This window comes from Anabas testudineus, chromosome 15 (assembly GCF_900324465.2).
Source record: "Anabas testudineus chromosome 15, fAnaTes1.2, whole genome shotgun sequence".
In the NCBI taxonomy this organism is placed as follows: domain Eukaryota; kingdom Metazoa; phylum Chordata; class Actinopteri; order Anabantiformes; family Anabantidae; genus Anabas; species Anabas testudineus.
In genome coordinates this window covers 15212111-15224843 of record NC_046624.1, presented here as the reverse complement: position 1 = coordinate 15224843, position 12733 = coordinate 15212111, and the positions used below count along the sequence as shown (strand labels likewise).

General features: G+C 42.1%; 2 protein-coding genes across 7 annotated transcripts in view; one reads left to right on the top strand and one right to left on the bottom strand.

The window, feature by feature from the left end:
* Nucleotides 1-9643, top strand: part of sdccag8 (SHH signaling and ciliogenesis regulator sdccag8) — a 41364-nt gene extending 31721 nt beyond the window's left edge. Inside the window, exons 17-19 of one of the 3 annotated variants that reach the window (XR_003298577.1) lie at nt 6434-6560; nt 6827-6904; nt 9516-9643. Coding sequence is in view for 1 of the 3 variants with exons in the window: in XM_026354501.1 (XP_026210286.1) it covers nt 6434-6560; nt 6827-6844 (145 nt within the window). In the remaining 2 variants the exon portion in view is untranslated. Of the gene's footprint in view, nt 1-5465; nt 5484-6433; nt 6561-6826; nt 8598-9515 lie in introns of those variants that run through there. The other 2 variants (XM_026354501.1, XR_003298578.1) reach the window with 2 other exon arrangements.
* akt3a (v-akt murine thymoma viral oncogene homolog 3a) overlaps nt 8708-12733 on the bottom strand; it is a 55439-nt gene continuing 51413 nt past the window's right edge. For all 4 annotated transcript variants that reach the window (XM_026354504.1, XM_026354505.1, XM_026354506.1 and 1 more), the window contains one exon: nt 8708-11844. In XM_026354504.1, the coding sequence (XP_026210289.1) occupies nt 11759-11844 (86 nt within the window). In that variant the 3' untranslated portion in view covers nt 8708-11758. The remainder of the gene's footprint in view (nt 11845-12733) is intronic.

The following is a 12733-nucleotide window of genomic DNA, read 5'->3' as shown; positions in this document are numbered from 1 at the left end:
CTAACACTACTTCATAAAACGACAGCTAAACCCGTTCAGAAACACCTGCCCCTTCTTTAGTGAAATGTTAAAAGTAACAACAGCAGAAACACTTTAATGCCAGGAAAGCAAACACTCAAACATAAGACTTAAAAAGAGTCAGCAGGCCTCACGGCAGGAAACTGTTTGACATTGAATAGTTGATGTAACAGCCTGCAGCAGCACAGAAACCTCTGTTAACACAGCCACTAAATGAAAGAGACAACTTTATGTGCTGTTCACAGCTTTGTGATTGAAAGTCAGGTTGTAAACATATTTCTGACTGTCAGAAGTTAAATAAATCTCAAACTTTTCCCACTAAATTGCCTGTAAGTTAAATACTGTATGTTTGAATTTCCCTCACCTTTAGTATTTATACTCTGTATTTGCACAGCAGGAAACTACATGTAGTTTGATCATGTGAAGCCAGCTGTGGATTATAATAAAGACCAAGACGGGGTGAAAAATTAATAAAAACACTACATCAAATAAATGATAATCTACGATATCTGTGGTTTTTGAAGACATTTCAGTTTATGAGCTGTAAGGTCCGCGTTTGTCCTTTAGCACATGCAGCTTATTTAACAAACCTCTTAATTAGTCTATGTTAAAGCCAGACTTAAATCCAGTACAGCACAGGTCAGATATCATACACAGTATTATATAGATAGGAAACAACTATTAACTCCTATGAGTTAAGGTCCCATACCAGAGTTTAGGTTCTTGCAGGTTATTTATTTTTTAACTAGTGCTTTAGATTTTTAAATGTGTTACTTATTGGCCAGAACTGGTTTCATATCTGACAAATGCAGACCTGGTGATCTGACAACTACATCCTCACTGGAGCTGACTTGTTTGCTGTGATCCGTTAAATGACTGAAGCGTGTTTCAGACAGGTGAGTTTATTTTCAGTTAAGTTTTAGTTCAGTCAGTTTAAAAGAAAAGAGGATTTAAAGGAAAACTGTGAAAGCCGTCGTGTGATCTTTAACAAAATAATGTAATTGCAAGGATCTAGCCTGCTAATGATATAATTAGTTTACTTAGTTAATAAATGCAGTGAAATGATGAATTAACCAGTAAAAAATCATTAATTCATTAACCGTCTAAAAGCATAAAAGGCTTTAGAGGTCTTGGATTTAAGGACTTTTCAGGACCTGCTGATGCTTTTGTTTTGTTGAAGTTTTAGTCATAATCTGCTCGCAACACTGATTTTACAATATTTTCTATGTCACAAATAAGATATTTTAAAATAGATTTTAAAAATTATTTTTTTGAAATCATGATCTAAATTGTATTAAAACACTGCACAGGCCCCTCATTTAGAATCTGCCCTGTATAACAGCTGTACACCAGTATATTCAGACATTTAGAGGCTCTAGACCTTGTGAGTGTGTCGGTTTTTGTGACTCAAAAGAAAATAGAGTTACCTTTGAGGAAAAGTTGCCTCTTAACAGTAAATGAATAGGAAGAAAAAGAAAAGTGGAAAACGAGTTTGAAAGATAATGTGTCACCGTCTTCCTGATCAAAACACTCTGTCACCAATCGTTTCCCCATGTCAAACATGTATGTTAGCAAGAGCAACAACTGGCATGACAGGTTGATGGAGAGGGGCATGGCCTTCAGGCACACACACACACACACACATTCCTGAGTGCAGTTGTGTGTTCGCCAAGATTTAGCTCGAGCTGTGGGGTGTGAGGGTGGTGATGGTGGGGGCCTGGGATTGGGTAAAATATGGTTGTGTGTGTTTGTGTGTGTGTCAGCTGCATCCTTCATGCCCCTGGCAGTGATGCTGTAGCCGGGCAGACCCAGGCTGTCTGCCTGCTATACACACACACACACACACACACACACACTGAACAACGTGCAGTTGGTTTAATGTTAACGTGTCAAAGTGTTTATTTGTAGATACAAACTATACAGTAAGACTCTAGTTCTAGTTTAGTCAGCGGCTTGTTTTCAACACATTTTGTTGATGTATGCACTGTCCAGTAGATAGTTTTCTTAAAGTGACACGCTCCACTTGCTGATTTTAGTAATAAAAACGCACACATTCATTTGGGGTTTTTCAATGACAGACCTGATGGATGTTTCCAAATCGTCCTTTTCTATTACTGTTTCTCTGTTTCGCTAACGTGACGTTAGCACTTTCCCTTTGGACCATGCCTTTAGGACATATGCTCCCACCTGTAAATAAATATGCAAACACAGACAAACACACACAACAGAGAGACACTAGCTGTGGGCTATGACTGATGTATACCACAGAGAGGTAACAATGTCTGTGTGTATGTGTTGTAATTAATCTCCTTAGTAGCAGCAGTCAATGGAGAGTGTGGTGGTTCAAGGTGCAGATTGTGAACAGAGTTTGATTATCGGGCTGTCAGGGGAAATTACTGCAAACTGCCTCGCAGCAAAACCTGCTTTTATTATGTCTGCTGGAAAGCAAAACGCGCACTTAGTACCACGACTGCTCTGGAAGCCGTTTCAGGTACGTTTAGAGGGCTACTGAGGAGTTCTTTTCGTGTGGGCGTCGAGTGCTTGTGTGTCAGTGAACTGTGGGATCCAGCAGGTGGTGTCCTTTCACCAGGTCAGTGGGGGAGGATCTTCTTCTCTAATTCTGCCCCCCCCCCCCCCCCCCCCCAACCTACAACCAGCCGTCAGCCAGGCCAGCAGCAGGGAGGTGACGGCTGGAGCTGGATCCTTCAGCCTCTTTGTCCCCTCGTCCCTCCTTCGCTTCATCCAACACCACCAACCATCATTCCTCGTTTCTCACTGTAGATGCTCCTCACCTCATCCATCTATCCCTCCCGCCATCACTCCATCCATGAGTCTGTCAGCTTCCGCGCCAGTTCCAGGCAGCAGGCAGAGGAAAGCCAGCCTGCTGTGTGTGTGTGTGTGTGTGTGTGTTGGTGTAGGGCAGTGCCCGAGCATTAAGCCGTATTAAGCCCTAATTAATGAGTGTGCCAGTCGATAGAGGCCAGTTATTGGATTTGCTGCTTTAGCTACTGGAAGGAGCGCTACCTTAATCACACACACACATACACACATACACCCCCTGAGGCAGGGGATGCAAGGTGAGACAAGAGCTGGATTAGAGTGTGTGTGTGTGTGTGTGTGTGTGTGTGTGTGTGTGTGTGTGTGTGTGTGTGTGTGTACGTGTTGTATAAGAAGGCCAGAGGTTGGCTGCTCTCTGCTCAGACAAACTGGTCAGTGTATGCGGCTGTTTACATGTGTGTGTCAAAGCTTTACTCACCACATTACATAAACCTGCAGCTGCTTTTAACATCTCGGGCCACGACCTGACCGGCTGATTTACTGGCTGCCTGTTCAGCTGACGTACTGGCAGGCTGGTGTATCTTAAAGCTGCTGGCAGTGTTCGAACATAACTACACGAATTTGTCCCATTTGCAGATATTTGTGTACAGCTTGTGCCATTTCTCCTAAATAATCATATTCTTCCAGAGGACGACTCTGGAGTAAATATTGTAAGAGTCAGGGAAATACACTGTTTTCCATTTAGTACATTACGTACTGTACTTAGCTTAGAGCTCTGTGCACATACAGATAGTTTGGGTTTTATCCATCCAGGTGTGGATCTGTTCTGTAGATTATACAGATGCTGCTGGTGAGTTCTCTCTGTGTAAAATATTTAAATGCTGTTTTGTTGTGACACCAAAGCCTGTTCATATAAAACCAAAGCTGTCAGTGTGGTTACAGTAACAGAGAAAACGAATGATCTGTTATAAGATCAGATCATGAACACGCAGCGTGATTCCTCAGAGATGTTCTGTGTCAGAGTAATAACTTCATAAACTAAATCCTCTCTAGCAGATCACATTAATCTCGATCAACAGACCAGAGGAAAACTGTAGCTCCTGGGTACTGACCTGCAGTGGGTCTCACAGCAGGGCAGTCGTCGCTGTTAGATCTCTGGAAGAGGCTGCATCATGTTCTCTTTTCAGAGAGGACTGTCTCCAAGCGTTTGGTCCATGTACACGCAGGAGATCAGAGGTTGTGATTGGATAAGATTTGGCATTTTCTCAGTGTGACTCAGATTAGTTTTGTGGTGTGGAGTTAAAGGCACATTCTCAACACTTTGCTCATCAAACATTTACAGCTCCAGAACAACAGGCTCTGTTTCTGACCTTTACGTCCTCTGTTGTGTGTGTAGCTGATATCTTCTGCACTCTGTGTGCGGCACATCGGCTGTGTCTGTATCTTGTCTCTTCACTCGCAGCAGGGCTCTCTTTCTGTTGGTGTGTGTGTTGTGACGTGGCAGTGTCCTGCTGTGTCTTACTGTGTGATAGCGTAGGAGGGAGTGGGAGGAGAGAGAGAGGGGGGGAGGGTGGCTGGTCAGGACAGCTTGTTAGCCGGCTGCAGGAACACCAGGCAAGAAGGGGGTCGTCATCCTCGGACTCCAGGAATGGGACGGAGCCTCCGGGTCTGAGATTAACCACCCCGCGGGTCTTTATACTAGATAAGGCAGAGAGGATGGCTAAGGAGGACAGGTTATACTGTAGCTGGGGGGGAGACCGGGTCACCTGATGCTGGAGGAGCAAAGGGGGAATAAGAAAAGCCCATCATGGTAAAGGAGAAAGTGCAGAGCAGTTAGGACAACGTAGGAGCAGCAGGGAGCAGATTGTGGAAGAGAGTTGGGATGTTCGCCTCCCCCGTCTGTCTCACACAAGCAGCCCTGCCACTGCCAACATGACCAGCAGGGCAGGGGCATCTGTCTCCCCCCCAGCTACCTCTCTGTGCCCCGAGCCACAGCTCTCTTCATCCTCCTCTTCTCTATCACGTGTTATTCTTGCCTTACTTGTCATTTTCTAAACACGTTGAAACAGTGATGGACAAAGCGACAGTGAGGTCTTGTCATATGTTTTTAAAGCTTTGTGATGTTTTATATCCGATGAACTCCTGTGATTCCTCATCACAAGAGTCTGACCAGCTCGACAAAGGACTGAGGTTCCCTTTTAAGGCTCAAAGAGATAAAAACAAAAAGTAAAGATTCGAGAGAAGTCAGTTTGGGTTTTCTCTTTTTACTTTCAGAATGATTTATTGAATCATTTTATCTCTGTTGTTGAATGAAACCATTGAGTAATTTAAAGAACATTTTCTTAGAGAGAGCTCCTAACTACTCACAGACGAGCCAACAGGCATCAAATGGAAATACGTTTTGGTACCCGAGAGTTGTGCTCTTGGTTATTTTCCAACCATTGCTGAGTGGTGTGTCGTCATAGTGGGGTTCAAGACTTGGTTTCAGGGATCAGTTTAGAATAAGGTTTAGTTCAGAGGCACAGGAAGAGTGAGTGTCCTCACAACTATAGAAAGACAAGCATATGCATGTGCGAGAGAGAAATATGGATAAATATTGAATCGCTGGTTGAATATGCAAATGTGGATTCCAGTGCTGACAGCAGTTTCCTCTGTGTCATTATCAGGAGGTGTGTGTGTGTGTGTGTGTGTGTGTGTGTGTGTGTGTGTGTGAATAAATTCACTGCGGCTCTAGAGGGGAGGGGGTTACCGACTGACTGAATGGATGGATGAATAGATAAAATAATGGGCTGATGGTGGGAAATATCTTAACAGGCGTCGCACCCAACCCCCAAATACACACACTATTCAAACGTGCTTACCCCAGAACCCCGGCTGAAAAACATGCACACACTCTGCAGTGAAAGACCTCATTGTCTGCCGGAGTGGTCATGTCAGAGGGGCCTCGCTAATTGGGACATCCCAGAAATGAACACTTCCCTTCACAACTGCAAATGAGAGACGGGTTCTGCCCATAGTACAGTTATTTGTGGAATAAAAAGGACACTGATGTGCAGTGGAACAAAGTATTTGGACATACTTGCCCTTGAGTACTTCTGTTTAAGCTACTTTTTGCCTCTAATTTACAGTTTTAAAGGCAAATGCACCTTTTTACTTCACCATATGGCCGAACAGCTCTAGTTACTAATGACTTTTCAAACCAACAGTTTACATTAAAAACAACATACAACAATAAAACATCCCCCACACCCCCCAAAACTCTCTTTACTGTGAGTTTTAGCAGCAAATCCAAAAAAACAATTTCCTCTCTATCACTGGCCCCAATATGTATAATTATTCAATACTCAGATGTTCCTCCTGGTCTATAAAACAGAATCTGGATCTGTGGCCACATCTGGATCACTACTTTTCAGCTCCTGCTTCACCTCCTCGTCTGCACTCGCAGTAGAAAACACACACCGATGTCAAATCCATGTAAACAATGTTGATTATTTGATCAACACAAAGTCAGTGATATTAAAATCTCTTTGTGGATCTAGTTCTTTCAATATTTACAACATTTGGTTTTATACCAGCCAGGAGGGTATGTTCCTCTCACACAGTTTCAGTCAATATTGTGTGTGTGTGTGTGTTGCAGGCTGCAGCAGTTGGACCGTCACTGTCAGAGCAGCGCCCAGCAGGTGTGTGAGCTGCTGGCCAAACAGAACCAGCTGATGCAGGAGAGAAACACACTCAGTGAGGAGATGCAGAACCTACGCATTGAGGTACACGTACACACTCACACGGGAGGAAGTGTGTGACTCACTGTTCCGCTGCTAAATTAATTTATCGTGGTGTCTTTTCTCTCCAAGAGCATCGTATAGTTGTCAGTTCACTAAAATAAAATCAGTAAGAAGACTTTTGTCCCTCCATGCCTAATGAGTCTGTCTGGTTCTGGATTTGTTTTATTCTGTTCTGATTCATTATCAGAGAGTGAGTCCGGCGTTCAGATACAGATTTCACTGAGTGTTCTGTGTGTTGGTCTTTCTAGCTCCCGGCCGCCAGATGAATGGAGACTGTGTGTATCACCTCTGCTCTGCTGTTCTGTTTGGATCTTCATGTTTTCATGGTCAGTAATCACCTGTGAAACACAACACAAACTGTTACTGATGGTTTTTTTTATTGAAGGTGATGTGTTGGGAAACAGAGAGATGCTGTGTGTGCATGTTAGAAATTCAGTGTGTTATCAAAGGCTCATTTATACTTGATACATTTTGCTAATAGACTGTTGTACTAACAAATACTTAGAGATACTACAGTGTTGTTTTTAACAAAGAATGAATTAACTGAGAATTTATGTTACACATTTAAAAACCAGAATCGATCAGTGCTAAACTCGAATGTTACAAATTCTATTTTTAAGGAAACAAAGTCGACAACATCTCAGCAGATTGACATAGTGCTTTATTGAAGCTGTCTGTAAGAAGGAAAATAATGTGCATCCCTATCATATACATTTTTATGTGTAAAAATACTAAGGATGTACAGTGTAAAAAACAGCTTCATGTTGATGGTAATTTGTTGTTTTCACATCCTCGTGGCCTCACTGGCCAGCACCACTGCATCCTGACAGCACGAGGCACAGAAAAAGGCTGTTTGATCTGCTTTTCTGTGAATCTTTCTGGATCTGCTGAGTTTCCCGACGCTGTCTCAGAGTCAACATCAGCTCTGCTCTTCTGACATGTGATAGAGCAGAGCTGACTTCAGGGAAACATGGGCCACTCTGCAAACAGATGAGAACTGTCCAGAAATGTCTCACAACTGTAGAGCTACAGTAGATGGACATAAAGTTAAAACTCAGTTACACTTTGTAATATTTGTACATGTTTACCATTTTTTGTTTGCTGATATAAATAAATGCATCTCATGCTTGTTCATGTTAATAATCATGATGATATTAAGACTAGTACCAGAGAGAAGAGAGGGGAGGGATTCTGTCGCTGACACCAGGTCAAATACTTTCAGAAATCCTTCCAAACACTTGAGCCATTTACTTACTATCTGCATTAAATGCCAGGCGGAGCGCGGTGTGTGATTTTTGGCTGATGCCGTTGGTTCTTTAACACCGAGCGAGATCAGTACAGAGCAGCTGAGGTCTTTGTAAGGATTTTACATATTATTGAAATACTACTGGAGTCAGATCTGTTGTGTGATAGATGTACAGTACAAACAGCAGCAGCTTTAAGAGTGAACACTGTCAGTGCAGTGTCAGATATCGATTCACACCGGTCGAGGGCACAAGTAAAGCTGAAAGGGGGCTGAAACTAAACTTCTATATTGAGTTTAGGAACATTTGTTTGCTGACGACAACCGAGACTAAGTTAAATAACTGACACCTGCCCACAACTGATGTAGAGTTTCTTAAAGGAAAACCCACATCGATGCAGAAGATTACAAAATGTCACCTTCTACACATTAGCAGGAGGAAAACATATATTGATGACCTCTGACCTTGTTACAGCCACTGACTGAAGTGGAGGATAAAACGAGGACAGTTTTAGGCTCACTGGAAGGAAAACGTTTCCAATGTAGAGGAGTCGGTGACATCAGTGGAGTTGTAACAACTGACCAGTGTTTTTCCCTCAAACACTGAAGTTTCTAAACACTGACCAATTTATTGAACATTTCCAAAGAGCCTAATTCACAGCCAACTCTGCAGAGACAGCGCTGACTCGTCTCTGGCATGTGGGACACAATCACCCAGGTCTTGCCAACTCTGGACGAAGCAACCTCAGAACTGGTGGTTGTATGCAGAAGGGAGATGTACTTAAAAAATCCTCATTTTCTTAAAAACATAAAAAAGCTAAAAATCTTCCTTTAAAGCAGGGCTGAGTCAGATTCCTCTGAATCATATAAAAAGTGATGGATGTGAAAGTGCTGTGGCCAAAGCTACAAAGCAGTATTTTATGAACTCTGGTTTCTAACGATTTTGGCGTTAAGCATGCACATACAGCTAGAACTCCTCCATCGCTCACAGACCTGGGTCAAATCAAAGCTGAAATCCTTCCAAATACTTTGGAGCGTTTGCTTGAGCCTGTCGAAGGTGCCAGCTGGGTGGGATTTGTACTCATTTTGAACTATTCGGCGGTTTCGGCTGTGCCAGACAGGCTCAATCGATCACAGAAGTACTTTTCATATAAGTTCTCAGAGCCACTTTGACTCAGGACTGGTAGTGTGGACAGAGGAGGACTACAGCATGCAGGCCAACGCCATCCTTTTAAGGTTTCTGCCATAAAGCGTCTTTGCTAGCTAATAGCACTTTAATGTTTGTGCAAGAGTAAAGCATATGGAGCAGCGGAAAAACAGGTAACATGTCATAAGAGATCTGTATAATTAAAGAGCATGGTCTCTGAAGACTTAAACTGCAGTGGAACATGACTACACCCCTTTACTGCTGAGCTCAAACTAAATAACAAATAAATTAAATAGAAAAAATTCAAGTTACCCATCAATAATAAAAACATTCAAATAAATATCCCGGAATAGTTTTCTATGCCCAATAAGAGCAAATCCCCTGGTGCTCTTTTTAATGTGTGTCATCCACATAGTGAAGGTGACGTCTTCTGCATGATTCATGTTTGTTAGATGCTCTTGAGATTTCAAACATCTAATGACTTTTTTTTTTTTTTTTACTCTGAAGTGCTGGATGTCAACATTTTGACTTTTTCTTTTTTGAGCAGAACCGTAAGGCTTCCCCGGCATTTGAAGACAGAAATTGAGGGGATTTTAAAAGTCGTTGGTCAGACTGGAAGACGTGACAACGCAACAAACAGAAAACAAACAAAGTGCAGACCAGAGGAATCACAGCCCACATTAAAGACAGGAGAGTGCAGAGATGAAACCAGAAAACTGACGTGAAAACACTGACTGACCTTACGAACTCACGTTTCCTATCCAAACACAATCCTTCTACGTCTCTTTCAACTTTCTCTAGCTCGACATACAGCACACTTACAGTTCCGTACTGCGTCTTTTCTTCCTAATCCCTATTCATTCAGACTTCTTCGTCCCAACTTCCATTTTCGCTTTCTCTCCATTCTCTGCCTCAGCCTTCACCAACACACACCTGTAGTAAGATTAAATGAGGAAAATTTGCGACGATATCCAATTAAATGAGATGAGTCTTCATAGTAAACACACATGGATGAAGTTGGAGAAGGTAAGGTGATTAAATAAACTCTCTTTATCTTCTTGAATCTCACAGTGAACTGTTGTCTGTCTTTAACGTGTCTGTTCACCTCTCAGCTCCCACATTTTGGTCACAAAACACAAAAACATTAAAATAAACAATGGAGCAGGAAGGCTATGTGCTTTCCCTCCTACATTCTTCAGCCATTTTTGTTTCTTGAGGCCTTTTTCCTCTCAGCCCTAAGAAATATCTTTTTTTTTCTAGAATAATGTAATGACAATAGAAAAAGTTAAATATAAAACCGAGGAGTAGAACAATAAATAGAACCTATGTATATTTTAGCCATTGCTGTGGCGTAAACCATAACTGTTGATGCATACCTCCTCACAAACCATAAAGTCTTGTTTTACACATCATTCTTAAGAAACTCACAGGACTCATCCATAAGTCATAAATGATCACATTATAAATATTTCATATCGTATCATTCTCGGAGATTTTCACCTGTACTCTCTGTTCTCATCACAACGCTCGATCCTGTTCACCCTGCAGTTTTCCTTTCCTGCACAAAGAGAGGTACAGTCGTGTGGTTCCCAAAGCCATGATAACAATATGTCACAGTAAAGCTTTCCTTCGACACAAAAAGTACCGTTTCAGTTTTGTTTTCCCTTTTGGGCAGAGGACACTAAAACTCAGAGGGACATGATTAGAGAAATAAATTAAAGAAACATTCAAACCAATCGTCGTCTCTCATTTTCACCTCTACAGTGATGGATAAAGCGACCACCTTGCACTGCATTTTGGGTAATGTAGTAAAGCTCATGGTTGGGGAGCCTCAGCCTTCTGAACTGCTGTGCTTTGAGGTGCGAGCTTAAGCACAAACCACTAATAGTACCTCACACACACACACAAACATAACATCCCATCATCTTAATCTACAGATTTGATGTCTAATAGCTGTACATTACGAGTCGTAGCAACACCTGTTCTGCAGCTGTACAAGCATAGGCGTTAACACAGGTGGCTGATGTGTTGCTGGCGCCTGTATAATGACCTGCAGCATTAAGCTAGTAGTGTAGCACCAGGTTATAGTAGTAGCAGTAGGAATAGTAGTACCTGTGGTAGCTGTGGTTGAAATAGCAGCAACAACAATAATGAATTGCACGGAGCAAAACCTGAGTCAAATCCTGCTTGATAACGTGAGGCGTGTTAGATTCTGCTCACTGATGACAACTCTGTTACCTCAATCTCAGAATTATTAGGTGTGAGGATTTGAAATCAGACCTGAGTCTGTTTGCAACAGCCTGAGATACAACCAGTAATGGCAGTTTGGGTTTAAATGACTTAAAATGCTGTATCTCCTTCATACAGATAAGAAATCGCAAAAATATCAGTTTAAAAAAGCTTCAGCTGCTGTTTAACTAGATCGGAGGTGTTTGTTCTTTAAGTTTGGCAGGACAGACGCATGTCAAAGCACAGCAGGCCTCCAGTGATGCTCCTGACATTAAAGGGACATTACACAGTAACAGATCACATCGCAGCTCGGATCACCTTGGGTTGCAGTGCTGGACTAGAGGGGAATTTTGTCTGGAAGTTCCTTCTTAAAAGGCTTTCACAAAAAATAAAAATAGAGAAGCGGCCTGGAGAGGTGAAAAAGAGAGGAGGAAGAGGAGAGGAGAAGGGCGAAATCCTTCAAGTCTGTGTGGTCCTGGGTCAGTCCAAAGCTGTGGGTCTTTTTGTCCCACACTGATGACCTCAGAGACCAGCTGTGATGATGTCACTGCAATGGATAGTTCATTCCCGTCCACTGGCAGAGTAGGAGAACTGTGGGAAGTGTGGTCTTCTCTCATTGTCCAGACAGTCCATGCCATCCTCATCAACTAAGAAAAGGAAAGAGGTGATTAATTAATGATTATTTATTATTACAATGATCTTTCTTTTAGTTTAAGTACATTCACAACAGGAAATCTCAAATTGTCAGGTTGATTTGATGATCTCAAAGTATAATCAAACATTACACGGCACTGTGTTTGTATTGTAATGTTGATTTAAAGAGAACACGATTCATTTAACGAGTGTGTCGCTGATGTGCCGCTCTCCTGCTAACTAACTGATGTGCGACCTACAAAACAAGTGGAACCTCACATTAGCACAGAGAAACATCGGTTCCACTCATGCATAATTCAGTGCTGAACATTTTGAAACTGCTATCAAAAGCCTGTGAAGTGCTGCATGTGGCCCGAGGATTATTACGGAGACACTTGGATAAACACACAACAGCACTTTTGAGCAACAGATTTGAATGTTAGTTCCCCCGTTCATTCGAGTGGAAATGTCTCACCTGGAAACAAAAGTGGGAGCACCGATGATTTGTTTAAAACTGTAGTTATTAATGGAAGTAAAACAATTTAAGTCGCTCACTATCAGCTGCTTAACAAATACAGAATGTGCAGCTAAACACACTTCTCATCATTATCCTCAACAGGAAATATACCCAAAACACACACACACACACACACACACACACACACACACACACACACACACACACACACACACACACACACACACACACACACAAAGTCACACTCTAATATTTAATTGGACCGCTTTTAGTTTTGATTACAGCAGCATTCACCGTGGCAACGTTTCGATAAGATTCGGAGAATGATTACTAGTGTGCGTGTTGTTATATATACAGTGTAACTGCTGTCAAGTATCAGTTATACTGTTCAAGTATCTGTGATTGTTTTGTTGAATGTTTATAAT